The 22666-nt window shown below is 39.2% G+C and overlaps 1 protein-coding gene across 1 annotated transcript in view; it reads left to right on the top strand.

The window, feature by feature from the left end:
- The first annotated feature begins 15149 nt into the window (after window positions 1-15149).
- The window catches only part of LOC150084521 (tubulin beta-2 chain-like), a 139604-nt gene continuing 132087 nt past the window's right edge, over window positions 15150-22666 (top strand). Inside the window, exon 1 of the mRNA XM_090376471.1 lies at window positions 15150-15314. Within this exon, the coding sequence (XP_090232597.1) occupies window positions 15258-15314 (57 nt within the window). The 5' untranslated portion in view covers window positions 15150-15257. The remainder of the gene's footprint in view (window positions 15315-22666) is intronic.

Genomic DNA, 22666 nt, shown 5'->3' with positions numbered 1-22666 from the left:
GGTCTAACTCGCCCACTATTGAAGTGTCCATATGAAATTCCTCTATTTTAGGACGGGACTCTAACTCAAACTTCTTAGAACTCACTATATCGTCATGGGGGATTTAACTATGTTCTTCCCTTCCCCATGGTCCCATTTCTCTCGAAATGGGAGCATATAATGCACGTGACATTGCATAACATATGCAATATTACGTATTTAACATAAGTACACCGCCTTATTAATAATATCCGTGCCCCTGCATAAGGGTGTGTCAGGGTAGTTAACTATACAAGAACACTGTCTTAATTGTTTATACAATAATGTCAGAAGTGTCGTCAATAAAATGAGTGAATTCGAACTGCTAGTTAGGACAAGTAATGCTGACATAATTGGACGTACCGAAACGTGGTGCCACCAGGAAATAGGGGATGATGAGTTTCTGTACGGTATGTACAATGTATTTAGGAAGGACAGGGTAGATAGAAGGGGTGACGAGGTTATGCTTCTCATCAAAAGCAGTCTGAGCGCGACGAAAACTATCCCGGATTCAGACTTTTCGCATGCTAGTATAGAATCTGTGTGGTGTGGGATAGTTGGTTGCAAAATGAGAGTGGGAGAAATCTACAGGCCAGGTGATTGTGAAGATTATGATTAGAGCCCCTACATGCAAATGGAATGGGCAAGTAAGCGTGAATGCCTTATGGGTGATTTTAATTTGCCTCTAATTAATTTGAGCAAATGGGAAGGAAACTCCACACGGGGGACAATTTTTTTTAAATCAACTAGATGATTGTTATTTGTACCAACATGTCAGGGAAAGTACTTGGAAAAAGAATATTCTAGACCTCATCATCACCCATGAACCAGATGACATAATAGGGCTGACAGTACAGGAACCAGCAGCAGAAAGTGATCACGGAGTTTACGGTGGATGACGAAGAGAGAGGTTGCAGTAGTTAAAGGCAAAGGAATGGGTTATAATTTCAGGAAGGAAATTACGACAGCTTAAGGTGCTACATGGTCTGTATTAACTGGGTAGTTTATATATATATACAAATACACACACACACACACACACACAGGGTGTCTCAAAAATAGACGGCATAACTTCAGGAATGGGTTCTTCATATGTAGACAATAAAGATATTTTATATCAACATAGTTGCGGAAATGCTTGGTTATTAACTGGAATGTCTTATCTCCCGCAGGTGATTTCCTTCATCACAAGGTACTGACAGAATCTGGTGGTTTTCCATTCCGACCATGTACTCAAATCAGCAGCAAGCGGATACACTTTATGTACGGTTTGGCGAAAGGCAATGCTCTGGAGGCTCGTCGTTTGTACCACGAACGGTTCCCAGAACGAAGATGTCCAGACAGGAAAACAAACATACGTGTGTGCTGATTCTGCGTCTGCTGATTCCAGGAGTGGCATGCACGACAGCCAAAATCTCCTCCTCTACTTCAGGGGTCGTAGATCTTGGTCGTCCTCTGTCGGCAGCACGAGGTGTAAAGGTCCCATGTTCACAAAGGCGGCGATGGATACCTTCAAACGTTTTCCTCTCTGGACATCTTCGTTCTGGGAACCTTTCGTAGTACAAACGACGAGCCTCCAGAGGATCGCAATAACACATTATTATTATTATTATTATTTTTTTTTTTTTTCTAATTCGTTCACTATATTACTAAGCTATTTATCTCTCTAAAAGGTCATTTTTATAATGGAACTTGCACTACGCTTTCATCTTTATCATATGTTCCGGTATAAGAATCAATTTTGAACTCCTTGTGATATTTTTCTAAAGCACGTTTCTGGAAGTCACGACCAAGAAACAATAAAAACGATTTGCACTTTTGGGTTTATTGGGCTTTTCTGTTAGTGCATATCATTATAAACGGTTCTAGTAAACTCGATCTTATTGCATTTGCGATAATACCGATAACTGCAATTGTGTGGGTTATTATGGTGAAATGAGTTCCTCTTCACTGAAATCTCCAATCGTATAAAAAACAAATTTTCAGAAACTTCTCTTCATTCCTATTTACGTATTACAATGGTGTAGGGAAAGCGACCAACGAAAAGTGCAAATGGTGGTAGTGCCAGGAAACGAAACAACATTGATTTAGAAATGAAAATGATTAAGAAATACGAAGCAGGAAAAAGTTTGTCATCTGTTGCAAGGGAATTAGGTCTCACTGCTTCAACAGTGAATACTATTTTAAAGGACAGTGCGCGTATAAAAGAACATGTCAAAGGATCAACGCACTTAAGATCAACAGTGATCACAAAACAGTGTTCAGGTGCTATATCAAAGATGGAACAGCTATTAATAATATGGATGGAAAATCAGATTCACTAGTGCCCCTGAGTCCAATGGCCATTCAAGCAAAAGCAAGAAGTATTTATGAAGATATTAAGGATAAGAACGGCGAACCCCAAGCCAAGTTCGTGGCAAGCAACGGGTGGTTTATTTAATAGGTTTCAGAGAAATTTTGTGATGTGTTGGAAAAAGTTATTGATGAAGGCGGCTATTCAACGCAGAAAATTTTTAACGTTGACGAGACTGCTCTGTATTGGAAAAAAATGCCGAATCGAACATACATTGCCAAAGAGGAAAAGACGATGTCAGGTTTCAAGGCTTCAAAAGATAGAGCCACGTTCTTGCTTGGGGCTAATACAGCGGGAGATTACAGATTAATACCACTGCTTGTGTACCATTCTGAAAATGCTCGTATATTTAAGGGTATCAATAAAGCTACTCTACCCGTGCATTTCCGATCGAATCAGAGAGCATGGATAACAATATCTCTCTTTGAGGACTGGTTTAAATGCTGCTTGTTTCCCGAGGTTGAAAAATATTGTAAAGACAACGACGTTCCTTTCAAGATTTTGCTTCTATTAGGCAATGCTCCTGGACATCCTACGCATCTAGATGATTTCAATTCGAACGTGAGAGTCATATTTCTACCGCCAAACACGACTTCACTCATGCAACCTATGGATCAGGGTGTTATTTCGAATTTAAAAGCATACTATTGACGCACAACATTTGCTCAGGCATTGTCTGCAGCAGACGATGGGAAAAATTTTACGTTAAGAGACTTTTGGAAATCTTACAATATTTATCACGCCATCTTAAACATTAATAAGGCCTGGGCGGAAATTACTAAAAGTTGTTTAAATGGCGCATGGAAGAAAATATGCCCAAGGCAAGTAAAAGGTTTCGAAGGATTTGAAAAAGACGAATCATATGAAGAGGTTACAGATAAAATTGTAAAGGTTGCAGAGTTATTTCAGTTGGAGGTTGATGCCAAAGACATGGAGGAGTTAATAGAGGAAGAAGAGAAGGAATTGTCTAACGAAGAACTTATTGACTTGCAGGCAGCGATAGTGAAAGAAGAAAAATGCTGACGAAGCTCAAGTTGAACCAAATGATGCGCCGAGACGCTTCATCACCAGAGAGATGGCAATGGCATTTCGTGAAATTGCATCGGCAATGGCGGGTTTTGAGAATATGGATCCTGACAGCGAACGATTCTTAAAAATTAACAGAGAGGTGAATGATATGCTTGCCTGCTACAAAGAAATCTACGATGAAAAGAAAAAAGCCACCGTCCAGTCATTCATTAATATGTTCTTTCGTAAGGTTGAGCGGCCGACCCCTTCCTGTCTCCTCTCTTTTTTTTGTAATTTTATAATTTTGAAATTTTTTTAAATTGCACGCTTTTGTAATTTTTCCTGCACATGAGATAAAAAATTTAATAAATCCAATAAATAATTCTATTTACATGTTCATCCAACATTTCATTTTTGATTCAATCAATTCAGCGAGCACAGTTGCGAGTTCTGCACACGCATGGGAGAAATTCCGACTTACGTAGCGTTCCGCGGCTTTTTATTAAATATAATGCTTTCTGTCGTCCAGAGTTAGGTAAAGTCTTTTATTTTATATATATGCGGACAGTTGTAGAATTCATTGAGCATCATAGCTCTGTCGATATTTACATTAACTGGGTAGATATCTCATAGAGCGCGAATACAATTGAATCTGGTATACCTTTAAAACATTAATCACAGAAGCCTTGAATGCGTATATACCATTAAAAAAAGTGCTCCACGAGGAGGATTCCAAGTTGGATGAATAATGAAGTTACCAGATTACCTGAGTAGAAAAAGACGGCATGAACCCAGGGGCTCACATCTGGTGAGTATGGGCTTGGCACACCCAGGGTCCTGAGCTGGATATCATCATTCTTCTCTTTCTTGGTGATTTCCTTCTACTTATGACTCTCTCTCACTCTTTTCTCTCTCTCTCTCTCTCGGTAACTCGGAAATTTTTTTTGGCTGGTGCAGCATAAGCCACAGGCTTCCTTGCACCATATAGCTAATAATAATAATAATAACAGTTACAGAACAGTAAAAAGTACTAAGCCTATAACAGCCACAAACTGATCTGTAATAGGGCCACAGAAAAGGTTAGGCTGGCAAAGACAGATTATGAGAAATCGCTGGCAAAGAGAGCAAAGATGGGGGATAAGAAATTCTTCACATATATAACTGCAAAGAAGGGAACAAACCAGATCGGACCCTTATGTAATGCAAATGGGATAGTATTAAATATCCCAGCTGAAGTTGCAGACGAACTCAACAGTTATTTTGCATCGATATTTACAGAAGGAAAACCCTTTAAGTCAATGAGAAATTATGGGACTGAAGTGGAAAAACATGTAATTAATGATACTGAAATTTCACATGATTATTAAATAAAAAACTTTCGAGCCTACGGGCAAGTAAGGCTCATGGAGTTGAGGGCATATACCCTATAATTTTAGGGAGGGTGACAAGTGAGTGTATTGAACCATTAAGGCTAATTATGAGTGCATCACTGGACTCAGGAGAGATTCCGTTGGATTGGAAAAGAACCAATGTACCCCCAATACATAAAGGCGGTTCTAAGAGTATAGTGGGAAATTACCGACCGGTCAGTCTAACTTCAGTAGTACGGATATTCATGGAGTCAATGATCAAGGGTGGAATTCAGAATCATTTATATAGAAATGGAATTCTGACAGATACGCAGCATAGTTCTGTAGAGGGAAAATCATGTGTAACAAATCTAGTTAGCTCTTTTGACAGGGTAACTCATAAGCTGGATTAAGGGAATAATTTCGACATTGTTTATTTAGATTTCAGCAAAGCATTTGACTCAGTCCCCACCTAAGACTGCCTCGACAGCATCAGCAAATATTCTTGCACCCTTTCTATTTAAGTGTACCCCATCCCTGTAGAAGCAGTCTCTCCTATCAACAAGTTGGTATGAGAAGCCTAGTAGCTTCCTAATTTGCTGTTGGTAACATCACTGTACAGACTTTAAAAACTGTCTCAGACCTCCATAGTCACCTTTATGAAAACAAAAAGCCTTCACTTTACCCCTGATGGTGGTTACCTCTTTAAGTAAATCCCACATCAGCATATTGTGATCACTGCCACCTAGTGAATCCTTTATCTGCAGATTCTTAATGCATTAAGAATCACTACTGATAATCAAATCAAGGGTATTACTCCTTCTAGTTGCCTCCCGAACATGCTGCTGCTGTAGAAAACAATCATCCAATAAATCCACAAAAGCCTTGCTTGTGTGCGAATGACCAGCCCACAAGTTCCAGTCAGTATCTGGGAAATTAAAATCCCCCATTATGAGACACTCTGATGTACTGTCCCACTCTATTTCTCTGTACACCTGTTCATTATACTCAGAGTCATTAGGCCTATAACACACTCCTGCTCTCAATTTTACTTTCCCAGTGCTTATGTCACACCAAATTGACTCAACACTGCGCTGTCGATCCATGTCAACTGGATGCACTTCCTTACATTTTGTGTTTCTTAACTACTTTCCAACCTCTCACATTGTACTCCCCAAATTCCAATTCTGCACTGCTTATGTCTATGTGACACCACGTCTCTGATATTCCAATAATATCTGCCTTTGATGTTTTGACCAGCACCTCAAATTCATCAAATTGATTTAATACACTCCTAGCATTGGTGTGACCGTAAGTATAGATGCACCTGTTCTTATTCTTAGCTACACATCCCGACACAGCCCATGTATTTACTTGTTCTGTAATGACTCCCAGTAGTCTCTGAAATCCCCGGGATCTTGTTTTCCAGGCTGCTACTCATTCCAAAAGACAGTACAAGAATCACTTTCACTTCTGCCAGCGGCTACTGTTAATTGATTAGTCGATGTATCCTCCAAGCTATCAATTTTCCGACCCACCTAACACTGCCTCGATATCATCAGCAAATATTCTTGCACCCTTTTTATTTAAGTGTATTCCTTCGCTGTAGAAGCAGTCTCTCCTCTTAACAAGCACAGACTAGGCTGAAAAAAATTCTACTCTTTGAGCCTTGCACAATCTCTCCAGGTCCGAACCGATCGAAAAGGCTCTTGTCACATTTTCCCTCCTATCGTGTCTGGGCAAAATTGCAGGCACTTTCAAATTCAACCCTAACTCGCGGCTTTTTTTCAACATTGACCTGCATTTGCTAAGTAATTCCGCTGTTCTCCTACTATTAATATCATTGGTGCCAACATGCACAACAATATCTCCTTTTGTGCCTTAAAAGATATCTGCTCTATAACGTGATCAACTTTTGCCCCTAGCAGACACCCTGGTCGTTTCCACCTATCCTTTTTGCACAAAAAACAAAACAAAACCAAATTATGATATTAGGGTCCCCCGTAAATGATTACATCTACCCATATATTTATTTTGTCTATAAATTGCTGGTCGATTTACAGTTTGCTGAACGAAAAACCCAGTTGGGAAAACTTTGCTATCTACACCTGAGACTGACTAACTCAGCCACGGAGAGAAAAAGGCCCACAAAAGTTCCTCGCATCATCGAAGGGATTCGAACCAGGGCCTTTTCCACCCGGTGTGGTGAGGATGGTGATGATACCACTGTGCTACCGCGCAGACAATCCTTTTTGCAAAATATATCCCCGTTTCCTTGACAATAGTCACCAACAACTAGTTCCTGTGGGACCAGCGCAGAACGCGCTGGTCCCACAGGTCCTAACTTAACGGCGTCCCCATTCTGCCTTGGGGATTGCCGCTGGTTTGCCTGATGTTCAAGTGGCGTTGATGTGGGCAGCTGAGAGCTTAATGCGACCCTCAATTTAAGTCCTTCGAGGGCATCTACCCTGTTCATCAAGCTCTCATAAAGGCCCATAACAACACTGAGTTGGCGCCTCATTTCCTCACATCGAGCACACACAAAGACATTCCCCTTGGCAACATTATGTCTCGTTCCTGATTAATCCACAAACATCAAACAAGTAGTACATTTTAAAGGGCTGCGATTCAGAGGACAACCACCCCATCAGTTCTCTCCTGAGCCACAGCACTCCCACTACCTTGAGTCATTTGCTTTGCTGCTCTGAGGCATGATTTCGATTCAGTTTTAATACAATCAAATATAAATTTAATACAATTAAAAATATTATACTAAATTTTTATTCCAATGCAGTAATAACATTATATATATATCCCATTTCGTGAAAATTATGGTTGCAGAATAGATGTGCGGAAGTTTGCCTTTACCAACAGGTGGTTGATTGTTGGAACGAGCTTCCATCCGTCGTCATGGAAATGGTAGTTTGATAAATTCAAGGAAGAACTAGACAAACTATTAGAGGGGATGGTAAGTGAAATTGGGATTTTTTTTTTTTTTTTTTTTTGCTGATGTTGTACAAGTTTGCTTTCTTCATTTTGTCACTATTGATACTAATACTAATTAAATGAACTTTCGGTTTTGGTTTTATTTTCTCCCTTTTTTTTTATTTTTATTATTAAAACTTTCTCATAGGCTCAATAAAGCATACAGTGCTGTCTAGTTCAACCTGAAAATCCAGTAGTGCCAGTTTTTCGACTATATTTAAGAATACAGGCAATTCCCGCAATATTTGACCGGGGGGGGGGACTTAGTCTGAATTTCTGTTAAGCAAATTAAATGTGATTTTCGGATTCTACAGTGGTTCAGCATGATGGTCATTACTGAATTGCAGGCCAGTAATCCCCAAGTAGTGGGTCACTGGCGGTACTCGTACCATACAAATGGCTACTGATTTGCGGACCAACCTTTCCTGGAACTCAGCAGACCCCAGTGATTCTTCAAGTGAAAGATTATCGAGAAATAAATAATCAAGAGAAAGGTGAGAGTGATAGCTTTCCAATGTAAGCACTATTTCAGTGTCAGTCATCTAACAAGATCATCATAAGACAGTTCAATAAGACGTTCATAGTAAAAAATGAATATCTGAGTAATAGAAAGCGAAAAGGGCAAACCTTTATTGTTGGTGACTGGGTTGAAATTTAGCAAGGAAAAAAAAAAAAAAAAAACAGTTAAAAAGTAACTAGATCTTCTGGACCTGCACAAATAAACAGTGCACCGCGAAATTTTTACACTAGAAGAGAATAATTCGAAATCAAGAAGTTACAAAAATCAATATCACGAAAAAGAAGAAAAGAAAATTAATCGACAGATCTTTAGTTTGTCAGCCAAAATAAAAGCCGAGGGGGATATCAGAAAGGCTATCAAAATTGATTCATTCTGCTCTGAAAGAAAACCAATGTGAGTATTTTATTCATTATTAGCCGTTTATATAAGCAAACCGTACTTCTAAATCAAATTTTAAAAATGTATGCTTCGTTTATACACTAAGTGATCACTGAATTATGACCACCTACCTAATACTTCGTAGGTCCTCCTTTTGCCTTCAATACAGCAGCTATCCGACGTAGCACTGATTCAACAAGATGTCGGAAGCGTTCGGGAGGAGGTATGGCCAACCAAGCTGTGTGTAATGCGGTCAGCAATGCAGGTAAGGTGGTGATTGGTGTATCCAGACGCCTGATATGCCTTTCCATAGTGTCCCACAAGTGCTCTATGGGATTGATATCGGGGGAGTTCGGAGGCCAATCGATATGCTGGAAGTCAGAACTGTGTTCCTCAAACCATTCCTGCACAACAAGTGCCCGATGGCTCGGCGCATTGTCATCTTGGAAGACACCATTGCCATTCGGTAAATAGTATAGCACAGCCCGTTGTACACAGTCAACAATCAGTTTACGATAGCGGAGACCACTGATACGTTGTTCCACATGCACCAGGGGTCCAAGTTCCTGCCAGTGAAACATGCCCCACACCATACAACCGCCTCCACCGCCCTGCACTTTTGATACCATGCATGGTGGATGAAGAGCCTCATGTTGTTGACGCCAAATCCGTACACGACCATCCACAGTGTGGAGTAAATAACGTGACTCATCATACCAGCACACCTTCTTCCAGTCTTCTAACGTCCAATTTGCATGCTCTTTGCACCAGGCGAATCTTTTACGCCGATGAACCTTGGTTAGGAGAGGATGCCGTAGGGGTCGGCTGCTGGTATAACCAATACGTGCGACGCATAGTCATGCCAGATATTGTTCCGGGTTGGCCCATGTTGTATTGGGTAGTCAACTCTTCAACAGTGCTGCGCCTGTACGAGTCGTTGGACCCGGCGCTCACCTCTAACATCAACCTTTCGCTGACCTTTGCAGTTTTGCCGTCGGGTCGTTGTTTGACCATTTTTACGCCAGTTCTGGTACACTTTAACTATGGCGGCTCTCGAACACCCCACCAGTTCAGCCGTTTGGGAAATCGAGGCACCAGCTCGTCGAGCACCCACAATTCGTCTTTATCAAAGTCCGAGAAATCTTTACTTTTACTCATCATGCTCGGAATTTTACTACCTACTGAACCACTGACACCTCATCTATGCTACGTAGGTCGACTAACTCCGCACTCACGTGCTCAACGGGTCGCATTCAGTTTTCATAGGGGTGGTCATAATTTAGTGATCACTCAGTGTTTCGGATACAATTACGAAAAAAAAGATATCCACGATATAAAAAAACAGCATGTATTACAAAAAACGAACTTTTTGGAAATTTTGGCTGCAACTGCGGCAATAAGTTATAGAAACACTGAAAGATTTGAAACTGAAGACCATTAAACGGGATCCATTTTTATTGATCAATAGCAAAGAGCACAGAATTGCGATTTTTTTTTTTTTTTTTTACATGTGAATATAATTTAAAGTACTTTTGTAGCACCCACAAAATGTATTTAGATGGTACTTTTCAGTACTGCACGAAATATTTTTTTCAATTTTTTACACTACATATAATTGAAAAAGTCCCTATATTCCAGTGGCGTTTTGATTATACAAACAAAACAGAGACAACATGCAAAACATTGTTTACTCTATTGAGTGAAATGTGTCGAAAATGTAATTTGGAATGTTCCCCTAAATTCACTTTTGTAGACTTTTTGGAAAGGCTATCCACAGCGCTGTATTTACCGCATGGCCAAATGCAGCAGTAAAAGTGTAAAGTGTGTTTGGGGTCTAACGGCACCAGGGGTTCCCTCATCTCCGCGTGGTATACATTGTCGTGTGTTACAGTAGGCTGTAAAGGCCTGAGATTTAAAAGAGATTGTTGGATGTAGTGTCGTGTACCGTTGTTCATCTGGCCATTTAGCCGCTGGACCCCTGCTGAGGCCCAAGTTGCCCCAGTACCAAGGTGTTCCTTGGTTTTATTTTCTCCCCGTGGAGGCAGACCAGGTACACCAGTATTTTTAAATAAGTACTCTGGTAGGTCCTGCTACCTAATTTCCTGAAATTTCAGTGGCTAGGACCTATAAAAAATATATATAAAAAAGGAGGGGGGGAGCGCTAGGACCTATAAAAAATATATATAAAAAAGGAGGGGGGAGCGCTAGAAGTTAGGTCAGGCCAAAGGAGTTTTAAGTTATACAGTGTAGAATTAAGAATTTGGGGTGTAGGGCTAAGATAATTTTGACATGGGTTGAACGATAGTTGGAAAGCTAGAGGGGGGAGACTGAAGGCTGGGGGATGAAAGACAGAAGTAGGTGGATAGAGTAGATGACCTCAAAATCAGTGAGGCAGGCCCATGCCCCACCAGAAGGAAGAGGGGGCGGCAGTAATGGGCTGCAGATTTCATTTGGGACAAGCACGGTTGAAAAAAATAAAAAAATTAGGTCTGGCAAGTGATATAGAAATAAAGATAGCCAAGCTGGTAAATGGATACGCAGTTTGTTTTGGTTTGTCTTTTTTTTTTTTTTTTTTTTTACCTCCATATAAAGTTGGAGACTGTTTTACCTTCGATTTTGAGGAAATGCAGCTAAGGAATTCCAAACCGATACCTACGTAAGGTGGTGTCAGAGTACTTCAAAATAAACAGCTTTAAAAAATAAGGCTGTTTGTTGTCAGAAAATTCAAAATGAGCACACTCAATAATCGTAGAAAAGAAGTAATCACTAGATTTCAGATCGTTCAAAATGTATCACATTTATATAAGTTTAAATAATTTCATAGCATATTTGAATTTTTTTTATGGTTTTATATACTGTGTTTCAATTAAAAGGCACCAGCGTCATAATCCCTCGATACCCGTACCTAATCATTACGCTGGTCCGCAATGCAGTTATCACAGTACAGGTCCTCGGCCGTTTGGTGCGCAACTCAGGTATACCGTGCTTGAGAGCCAGTTTGCGCTTTTTATAAAGTCGAACGCGGATTGGAAGTCAAGGAATACGCATGAAGTCAGGATTCGAGATGTACCGAAACGCACCGGAAAGCCATTCTTGTTCATCACACATGCCGGAAATGTTATGTACAAAGCTGATTATTAAAAATAAGGAATTTTATTAACGAGCTTTCTGTTTAGCAATTTTTTCCATTTCGATCCCTGCAATAAGTGACTGATAAATTCCAGAAGCAAAGCACTTTCTGTATTACAGATTAAAGCTCATGATTTAGATTTTTTTTTTTATCTGTGTCTAGGTCTATAATAAAAGTTCTTCTATTTTTAATAAGACAATTTCCACCTCCGGAATCGCCCTACGATCGGCAGGGATGCACACTTATCTATTTATTTCTTACAAAACACGAAAAACTGATTCGCACACTTTTCTGTAATTATTCGGTATTAAGAAACAAACTTAATACACAGTAATGCGTTACAAATTAAGTAACCCACCTCTAGGGACTCCTTAGTTACGTTTCCATTAAAAAAAGGATTAAAATATGAAAGAGGGGAAAAAATCCTAGAATTTACTAAGAAAAAATTACTTGCTTTGACATACATATTGGATAGGATTGTTAATTTAAAAACACTAGAAGAAACGCGCCTAAAAACAAAGAGAGGAGAAAAGAAAAATATAATTATCCATTCCACATTTACATTCTTGCCTTTTTTTTTATTTATTTATGCAGGTTTCTTCCAGTATTTTGAAGTTGACGACCATATCCGAAATGCATTTCAAAACAGGTAACGTTTCCTTAGTAAATTTTTTGTCTTTATTTTTTTAATCCTCTTCTAATGAAAGCGTAACTGAGTAGTCTTTAGAGGCGAGTTATTTAATTCGAAAGCATAGCTATATATTAAGTTTCAAGGAGAATAGTAACTAGAAGCTTCCTGGTTCTAATTCTAAGAGTGCCAAGTAACATCAATTGACAGTCTGCGTCATCAACTTATATTGTTTCTCTTTACCTATTTTACAATTTATACAATCAGCAGACGTACAAATTTAAATAAAATTCGTGCAGTTTACTGAGTTCGATTTCTATCACAGGATCATTCTGCTCCAACTGAAGATAGGTCGAGTACTCGACCTATCTTTAAAGGTCTTTAAAGCTTACATCTGTTTAGAACCACATACCGTTATCGACATTCTGCCTAAAAATATATTGTTAATATATTTTTAATAGGGTGAATCCAATATGCTTTGAGAGAGAGAGAGAGAGCGAGCTTAGCAGGTATACCCATATAACTTAATGAACAGAGTTACAGGGTAGATTAGCTGATGTTATATTATGGTCCAAATTCTTCGTTGTAGGATTTGCGCTTTCAGCTAAAGGAAATGATTGTGAGAAATGACTAGTCATTTATTTATAGTCATTTTGGGACCTTTTAAATTCTAGACTTCTAAAATGCTTAAATCCGCCAATAAACTTACTTTACTATTTTTATTGTGTTTCGCGAAAAATGAAGTCTTCATACAAGAGCGAAAACATATCAAGTTTTCAGTTATCAAGGTTCCTTGGTATTCTATTAAAATATTGATAACATCCCGTATGTTCTGCGGGGAGATGGGATAATTCGTACCATAATTTCCAAAGGCATATCTTGCATGCCATGCTTTTGATTTATCTATAAACAACAGTTATTATATGCTATTATTTCACATCCTTTTCAAAAAAAAAAAAACAACCAAAAATGGTATTAGTAGTAGTAGTGGCATGTGATGCAAGAAAGCAAGTGTATGAGCTTATGCAGCATCAGCCAAAAAAAAAAAAAAAAAAATCACACCATTCCCTCCAAATGCCTATCCAGTTCCTCCTTAAATTTATTCAACCTATCAACTTCCACAACGACAGATGGAAGTTTGTTCCAGCAATTAACCACCCGCTGGCTAAAGACAAATTTCCGCACATCTTTTCTACATCTGTCCTTTCTTAATTTGAATTTATGCCCCCTTAGGTTCGTAATCTGAACAAGTGGAAGGATCCCATCAGAATTCAGCGTGCTCAACCCATTCAAGGCCTTATACACCTCAATCAGATCACCACGCAGGTGCCTAGTCTCCAGCCACTGCAATTTGCAGAACTTAAGCCTCTCTTGGTAAGAGGATCCCTTCATTCCCCTCACCAATCTTGTTGCCCTTCTCTGTACACGCTCAAGTAAATCTACATCCTTCCTAAAATGAGGCCTCCAGACTTGTACGCAGTACTCAAGGCGTGGCCTGACCATTGCCTTATTAACGGAAGGACCTCGATTATCAGAGGTGAACGGGACATAGACTCATAACGGAAATTTCGGATAATAGAGTCACCTTTCTCAACTTTTTATAGAGGCTCAGAATTCATTTATTACTGTAGAATATTTTTATTTCTTAACTGGTAGAAAAATACGTCTGTATGGTAAAATACGCATGTACAGTACGAATACAGCTGCTTGCATAAAGTGTACAGCATACAATAGGTAGGCAATAAAAATATTTTACTTTTTCCAACAGCATTTAATAGAATTGTTTAAACACATCAAAGCCTAAGTGCACCGGTTAATATATTTACTTTTTCTTTTTTTTTTAATTAAGCCCAAAGATTGTTCGGCATCTAGAAAAAAAAAAAAAAAATCGAGTATATTGCGATAGATCATTCCATATTATAAATTCGAGCACATTAAACACTAGGTAATCATTAACTGGTATTTAATGTTTGCACGAAGGATCAAACTTTTGACATAAACATATTAATTTTGCATTGTTGCCAAATAATAGCGTTTTAGTCGTTCGAATTTACCAATTCAATTAATTCGGTTGAGAATGACATTCCTCCTGGGCCGTTCTTTCAACGTGAAACATTATTATTATTATAATAATATTTGTTTACAATATGTAAACAAATGTGTAAATATTATACACACATTTTTGATGAATAAATTGTATTGTATTATATTATTATTCTGCTCTGCTAGCAGAAACTTCGGTTAATAAGGTCGGATTATAGAAGTCCACTGTATTAGTATACAGATCATATATCTGTGATCACTACGAAGGACTTAGTCAGTTCAGCACATTCTAACTTCAGTTTGTAATTCAATTTTAACATTTCAAATGCGCTATTCATATACTGTATGTGGAGCTTTGGAGATTGCTCTAACTGCATTACATAACATTATTACAACAGCAAAATATTTTTTTGTTGTTGTTGTTGAGATATCTAAAGTGTTGTTTACTATGTGTATAAAATCTCTTTTTTTGTTATAATTTGAAATATCTCTTGTATCTGTCACATTCGCATATCTGTAGCTGTAGACTCTAAGCATCTTGGGAATCAAAGTACAACTTCCTGATCCTCTCTCCCCGTACAGCACAACCGGTTCTAACTCGACACTGATGATGTGGCTTGTCAAGTAATTATGGCTGCTCCGGTGTCAAGTAGACTGTACTAGACGTTTCGATTGGCTGTTTCTTTAAAGTTTGGGCAGAAATGCGCATGACAAGAGCTATGACCGCATTTGAAAATTGCATTTCTTGCGTTGTTACCGTCTTATTGGTTGCGTACGAGAGTAGACTGGTGTTATCGTGAAGACTTGCTCCGTTTTTCATTTTGGAACTGTTTCGTAAATTCAGAATGAGGGAAATTGTGCATATTCAAGCTGGGCAATGTGGTAACCAGATTGGTGCTAAGGTACGTGAGAAAATTATAATCCAAGTTTTTGTTTGTTTTGTGAAAGGGAAAATGTATTCTTATACAGGTATTACGGAGTCCATTGCGCAATTTTTAGAAAGGTAATAGCACTCTGTCCAAATACCATGTAACTGTTGAAGGGTGTTAACGTACTGGAATAGAAAATTGTCATAAATATGCCTGTTATGCATACTTTTTAGGAATGTACAAATAAATATTAACTTAACTAAATAAATGAATTAAGTAAAAGATGCTTATTATTATTGGGGATTTTATTGAACGGCTCATAATTTGCAAGTGCTGAATAACACTCCTAATAAATAAACTCCAAATAAAAACTCCTGTTTCGCCATTACGGAACACATCAGTTTAATGTGCAGCATAAACAAGATCTGCCTTTCAAAATATTCATTATACAAATTATTTTGCTTTTTTTTTTTTTAATTCGTTTTTATACATTATAAAGGATCTTACTCTGAAATTACCTTAATTTTTTTGCTTATATATGTGTGTGTGTGTATTGCTCTTAAGATCTCAGCAAATAATTAAATATAAAATTTAATATTATTATGTAGTGAGATCCGTTAAGATCTTCTGTAGGAAGAAATAATTTTCATTTATTTGGAGACAGACCGGGAAAGTGTTAGATTAAAAACTAATCTGTTGTAAATCAAAAATAATAAAGGGGTGAGAACAGATGGATATTTTATGATTTATTGACGGTGGATAAGACAATTTTTTTTCTAAGAGTGCGATCACTTTCCAATCAATAGTTCCACCAATACATGAATTAAGATATTTAGATTAGGCTTTTTGAATAAGCAGATGTGTACACTTGCGGACATAACTACAGTTATGAATATAGGTATGAAAGGGGGGGATATAACTTAACTACAGTAATCAAATACCATACGTTTTTGAGGTAGGTCGTAAATCGGGAACGATTTTCCCCTACATATACAACGAGAGCATGTAGACATGTGGAGTATTTTATGTAGGACGCCACCTGAACGAAATTTAAACTCCGCTTTTGTACACTGTGATGGTTGTCAAAATGTTTTCTTCACTCCTTTCTTGCAGTATGATTACTATTAGTACAGCTAAAAGATGCGAGGAAGAAATAGGCGCCCTACCAAAAGAGGGGAGGGGAGGGGAGGTAGATGTCGAGCCAAACCGCATGGAAAAATTTTATTTCATATTTTTAATTTAGTTTTCTAATACGTTTTCTAACACATTGAGCTGCATTTTCCATACAGAATAAAGTATGCATATTCTGCATACATTGCGCTGTATTTTCTACACAAAATAAAGCAATAGGTGGCAGTAAAAGCAAAGTAAGATATACGATTGTTACTCTGTGTTGATAAGGCGGAGCAGGTATTGATAATGTTTTATTTCAAAATTATTATTATAATAATAATTATTATTATTGTTGCTCTTCTATTATTTCTCCCTGATTGGGGGGATTGCACCCCGTGACAGGTGTTGCTACCAAGTACACAGTGGTTGTTATGTTGTTACTATTATTATTATAACTGAAGGAGGAACAGCAAGTACAAGAACTACAACCCAGAGTAGCTTAAGTGGAAACAAACGCGATCGCAATATTCAGAATAGAATAGTGGAAGAAAGCCCTAGCAGAATTCGAGGGAATCGACCCCACAAAACCCACATCATACCGAAGCAGAGACCCAACAGAATCCTGTGGCAAGTCATAGATCACCTCAATAAACGAATAATACCAGATTATCTCAACAACGAAGTAACACTAGACCCCATCCACACAGCCATTTATTGTGTTGCTGTAGCAGCCACCAAGATTATTATTGTGGAGGTAGTCCACAACAGACCGGACATAACCTTTGTGGACAAGAAGGAAAAGGCTACCTATTTGTTTGACAAGCGGTACCCAACACCGACAACCTGCAGAAAAAATCAGGAAGTACACGAATCTAAGACAGGAGATCAAAGAGATGTAGCATATGCAACAAGTAACGACAATCCCGATCATCGTGCCAACCACGGGTATGGTGCCAAAGATCCTGCATAACAGCCTAGCAGGAATAGGGTCTCCCAGAGAACACCTACAAGGAACTCCAGAAATTCGCAATCCTAAACACCTGTAGGATAGTCAGAATTGCTCTACCAGCAGTAACACCAGACATAACAACAACAACCCTGTGTACTTGGTAGCAATATCTGTCACGAGGTGGTATCCCCAATCAGGGAGAAATAATATAAGAGTAATAATAACTTGCTATTATTATAACACGCCCTCCTGGAAGCGGGAGGCTGGAGTCAGGATGATCTTTTCTCGCCTTCGTTGGGCTAGAGATTAAAGATGATACTGTTGGGGCATTTATCCTCCCTGTTATGAGCTGGTGCTGAAGTGAAGGTATTTCTTGCAGCCATCAGATGTGTCCAGGGAGTTGTGCCCTGATTTGTCAGGAGGATGGATCTGGTAACAGTAAGGGGGTAGTCCACTACCCTGGTCATCCATCTTGGTAACTAATATTCTAATCCGACGTATTTATTAAAGTAGGAGTAGTAGGAGCATCAGCGACTAAGGCCATATTGCTCTGTGTATATTGTCTGTAAACTGCATGTGTTTTGAGGTCGATTTTCTGTTTTTTGCTTGCCAAAAACCTGAGTTTCCGGAAGAAAAAACCATGTCACCCTCGCCAAAAACAGACTAACTCAGCCACGTTGTGAAAAAAGCCCATAAAAATTTCTTCCGGAGGACGGCGATCCTACCAACTGTGCTACCCACGGAGAAGCAGAAGCAGAGGACAAAAATTTCAGAAGCCCAAAGAGGCAGGGGTATACGTTATATCCTCTGGATTTTTTTTTTAAGTGAATAGCTTATACCTTTTTTGGTTTTTGAAAGACTTGAAAAAACAAATATTATTAAAATTTACTGAAAATTAAAAATAAATTTATTAAACTTTGATTCTTAGGCGACACTTAGTTTTATTATTTTTAATATATATGGTGTGTGTTGTTTTTTTTTTTTTTTTTTTGTAGTTGGCGCATAGGCTTCTGTGGCCATAATGCATCTCCCAAGGTTTTTGCTGTACTTTGATCAAAGCCCGAGGCGGGAATCGAACCCGCGACCTTTGGGTTGCCAGGCAGGCACTTTACCCACCCGGCTAGCCCGGTCGGCATGGTTTGTGTGTGTGCACGCGCGCGCGCACACACACACACACACACACACACACACACGTTTATGCCGTATACCCTCTGGAATTCCAGGGGCTCCCATATTTTGAGTATGGGCTTGGAAGATTCCCTAGTACTTTTCTCTCTCTCTCTGTCTTAGGGTAACTCGGGATTTTTTTTGGCTGGTGCACCATATCGCAAATAATAATTCGATTAATAAGCAGAGTGTACTCTTTGCATACGTAACATTCACAGAGTATGCCTTCTGATAATTTTACGACTACGGAACTGGGTATAGATGTAAGGCACTTTAAGATGTACTGACAAAGCAAGGGTTCTGTACACCCACGAATTCTTGTCGCACAGCCCATAGTGCTGCGCGCGTTTTCTTTTTTATTATGTCAAAATGAGGTTGGAAATCTGGTAATGGTTTTACACCAAGTTTATCGTATATGAGAATTTCTTTATTCAGAACTTATTTATTTTATTTTTATTTATTTCTAAAACTTCCCGCTCGTAATAATGATATACTGAACCACACAGTGTGTGTCAAGAAATGCTTTTTTGTAAGCCAGTGACACGACCAAGTTAGCATTGCACCTGGTTACGTACCTTTTGTGGCATTGAATTTTCATCAGCTTCGTACAAGTTCACACTGGGCCTGATGCTAGAATGAGAAAAAAATTAAAAAATCGTAGCAGCAACTGATATTCGTGTGACACTCAAGTCAAGTGGACCCAATTTCGGCGAAGTCCGGACAGTCTGTGAAAACCAAATCCTCTGCTTGCGCCTTCGCGATGGTGGGTCTGTTAATAATCCTGGGTATAACCTCCATGCACAAGGTCACAGTGGGTGACCTCAGATCACCCACCGTGTTCTTGTGCATGGAGGTTAGACCCAGATCACCCACCGTGCACCAACATAAGCAGGAGTGGAGGTGTGGCGCACACACACCACATGGAGGAATGCCGCCCCTCTGTGTTACCAGACATGTGGTAACACAGAGTTTGGCTCATCAACCGGTGAAATAATACCACTTTGCTAATTGAAGGCTTGAAGTGGGTGGAACCCATATTTAGTCTCCAGAGCCAAGTTCCGCTCAACTCTTTCCCATTATGTAGTATGACTGACTTTTGAGGTTATGATGACCATCATGGCGAGATCCAATCTTCCTTACATTTCCAGGGTACAGCTCTAAAACGGTGTTCACAGGAGGGCCACTAGTTAGTACACCGAACCGAACTTATTGGTAACTCAAGATAAGATAGAGGCTTCCGGATCAGCAAGTGTATAATCTTGATACCTCTACTCTGCCAGATAGTGATTGGAGGGAGTCCGAATAGTTATGCGGGGGGGGGGCATTGTCGAGGCCACGATATGTCAAGGATCTGGGTATATTCTTACCATGTGTACGCTATATCCAAAAATTTCATTATTTCATATAGCATTTCCCACCCACTTTTTCTACTATTGAATACACCATGAATTGTCAGACTGATAGAGCAAGCTTATCTGCGAAAAGATCTAAACCTCCCAAACACTTCCTAATTCATTTCACAAATATACGTGGTCTCAATTCTAATCTCAACGATGTCCATTTCCACTTGCAGTCTGCCAAACCCCATGTACTTTTTCTGACAGAATCATAGTTAGCGGTTTATTCAACAACTGCTCATCTCAGTTGCCCAAGCTATTCGCTATATGATTCCTTTCACCTCAAAGCTGGTACTCGTGCATTTCCAGGGTACAGCTCTAAAACGGTGTTCACAGGAGGGCCACTAGTTAGTACACCGAACCGAACTTATTGGTAACTCAAGATAAGATAGAGGCTTCCGGATCAGCAAGTGTATAATCTTGATACCTCTACTCTGCCAGATAGTGATTGGAGGGAGTCCGAATAGTTATGCGGGGGGGGGGGGCATTGTCGAGGCCACGATATGTCAAGGATCTGGGTATATTCTTACCATGTGTACGCTATATCCAAAAATTTCATTATTTCATATAGCATTTCCCACCCACTTTTTCTACTATTGAATACACCATGAATTGTCAGACTGATAGAGCAAGTTTATCTGCGAAAAGATCTAAACCTCCCAAACACTTCCTAATTCATTTCACAAATATACGTGGTCTCAATTCTAATCTCAACGATGTCCATTTCCACTTGCAGTCTGCCAAACCCCATGTACTTTTTCTGACAGAATCATAGTTAGCGGTTTATTCAACAACTGCTCATCTCAGTTGCCCAAGCTATTCGCTATATGATTCCTTTCACCTCAAAGCTGGTACTCGTGCAATGTCTGTTCCGATATTCCCTGTCAGAGACTTGGTAATTTGGAATCTCCTCTTTTCGATATTCTCTGGCTTAAATTCTCTCTACCTCAATGTGTCAAATTCATCTGTTTTCTCAAGCGTTCTCCAAGTTCCACTAATCACTTGGAGCTCTTTGACTTCCTCTCTTTGTAAGTTGACTTTCTCCAGTCCAACTTTCCTAACAGTGAGGTAATTTTCCTTGGTGATTTTAATGTTCACAACTCCAGCTGGCTTCCGTTTTCTAGTCACACCGACCCAGCGTCGAGATGTTGAGACTTTTGCAATTTCTAATGACCTTACACAGATTGTTCATTTACCTACAAGAATAGTGGACAATCCTAACCATACAGACAACACGCTTCATCTTTTTCTTACAAACAACCTTTCTAAGTACACGGTCGAAGTGAGAGGTCCTTTAGGCACCTCAAATCACAAATTGGTGATTCTCTTCTCCAATAGAGCCTTTATCTCATGGCTGTTCCCAACCTCGTATTGTTTGGCATTACAAGAATGCAAATTGGGGTGACCTGCAACATTTTCTTTTCCTTGGTTGGATTATTGTTTCAAAACTTCTGTTTTGAAGAAAACAGAACTTTTTTGAAAAACTTTTTGAAAACTTCTCGTTTGCTCAGATCGTGTCAGTGAAATTATTCTTGCAGGAATAGAATCCTTTATCCCATATTCCACTTTAAACTCTTGTCCTTTATCTAAACCTTGGTTTTCCAATAAATGTGCTAAGGCTGTTCAAGAGAAGAACGTTGTATATCGTAATTGGCTTGTTTCTAAGTCTTCAGTTTCATTTCTGGCTAAACCAAAGCTCTCAACAATTGTAACTTGCTTCTTGCCCTAATGGTAGCCGAGCATTCTGGTCTCTTGCCAAAGCTATGGCCGCAACTGTTGCCCACCTCTGTCCAAACCAGATGGTTCTTTTGTCACTTCAGCCAAGGATAAAGCTGACCTGCTAACATCCCATTTTTCTTCCAACTCGTGTATTAATGATCTTGGTAAAACACCTCCCCCCATTCCGAACACGTTCCATTCAATACCTCCTATGGTCTTCCGTCAAAAGGATGTCAGAAGGATTTTGACGAATCTTGTGCTAAGAAAGTTCCAGGTCCCGATGGTATTTCTCCACGTTCTGAAAACCTGTGCTCCTGAACTTACTCCTGTTCTTTGCCGTCTTTTTTCACTTTCTTATTCCAAAGATGTTTTTCCTTCTGCTTGGAATTTTGGTCATATCCAGCCAGTTCCTAAAAAGGGTGACAAATCCGTCCCATTGCAATTACTTCTACTCCTTCTAAAGTAATGGAGAAATCAATTAACCGCCAACTCTTAAACTACCTAGAAACCTTCCGTGTGATCAACGATCGCCAGTATGGATTCCGTCAGTGAAACACAAGCAATTGTTTTTGACATCTCAAAGGCTTTCGATTGTGTTTGGCATAAAGGTCTTCTAACCAATTACTAAAAACAGTTTGCCAACTGTTTTTAGTAATTGGTTATCCAGTTTTCTCTCTGATCGCTTACTGAGGGTGATGGTAGATGGCTCTGTCTTCTAACTTCTCCACTAATGCCTGTGTCCCCCAAGGTTCAGTTTTCCCCCCACTCTTTTCCTCTTGTATATTAATGAACTTCTTCCATTGACTGGAAATCCTATCCATAGTTTTGCCAATGACAGCACATTGCATTCCACTTTCCATTTTGAGGAACCTTGTCCTGTTTAATCAGCTTAAACTTCTCAAATTTGCTACGAATTCCTTAAATGCCGATCTTTAGGTAATTCTCCAGTGGGGTAAAGACAACTTAGTTGATTTCAATCCTTCTAAAACTCAGTCTTGTCTTATATCTTGCAAAAAAGGATTCTTCTGCTCCTGTGCTTA

Source organism: Mastigoproctus giganteus, chromosome 6 (assembly GCF_048544385.1).
Source record: "Mastigoproctus giganteus isolate SK-2022 chromosome 6, ASM4854438v1, whole genome shotgun sequence".
Classification (NCBI taxonomy): domain Eukaryota; kingdom Metazoa; phylum Arthropoda; class Arachnida; order Uropygi; family Thelyphonidae; genus Mastigoproctus; species Mastigoproctus giganteus.
The sequence above is the reverse complement of the archived record's forward strand: the minus strand, read 5'-3'. Positions and strand labels throughout refer to the sequence as shown.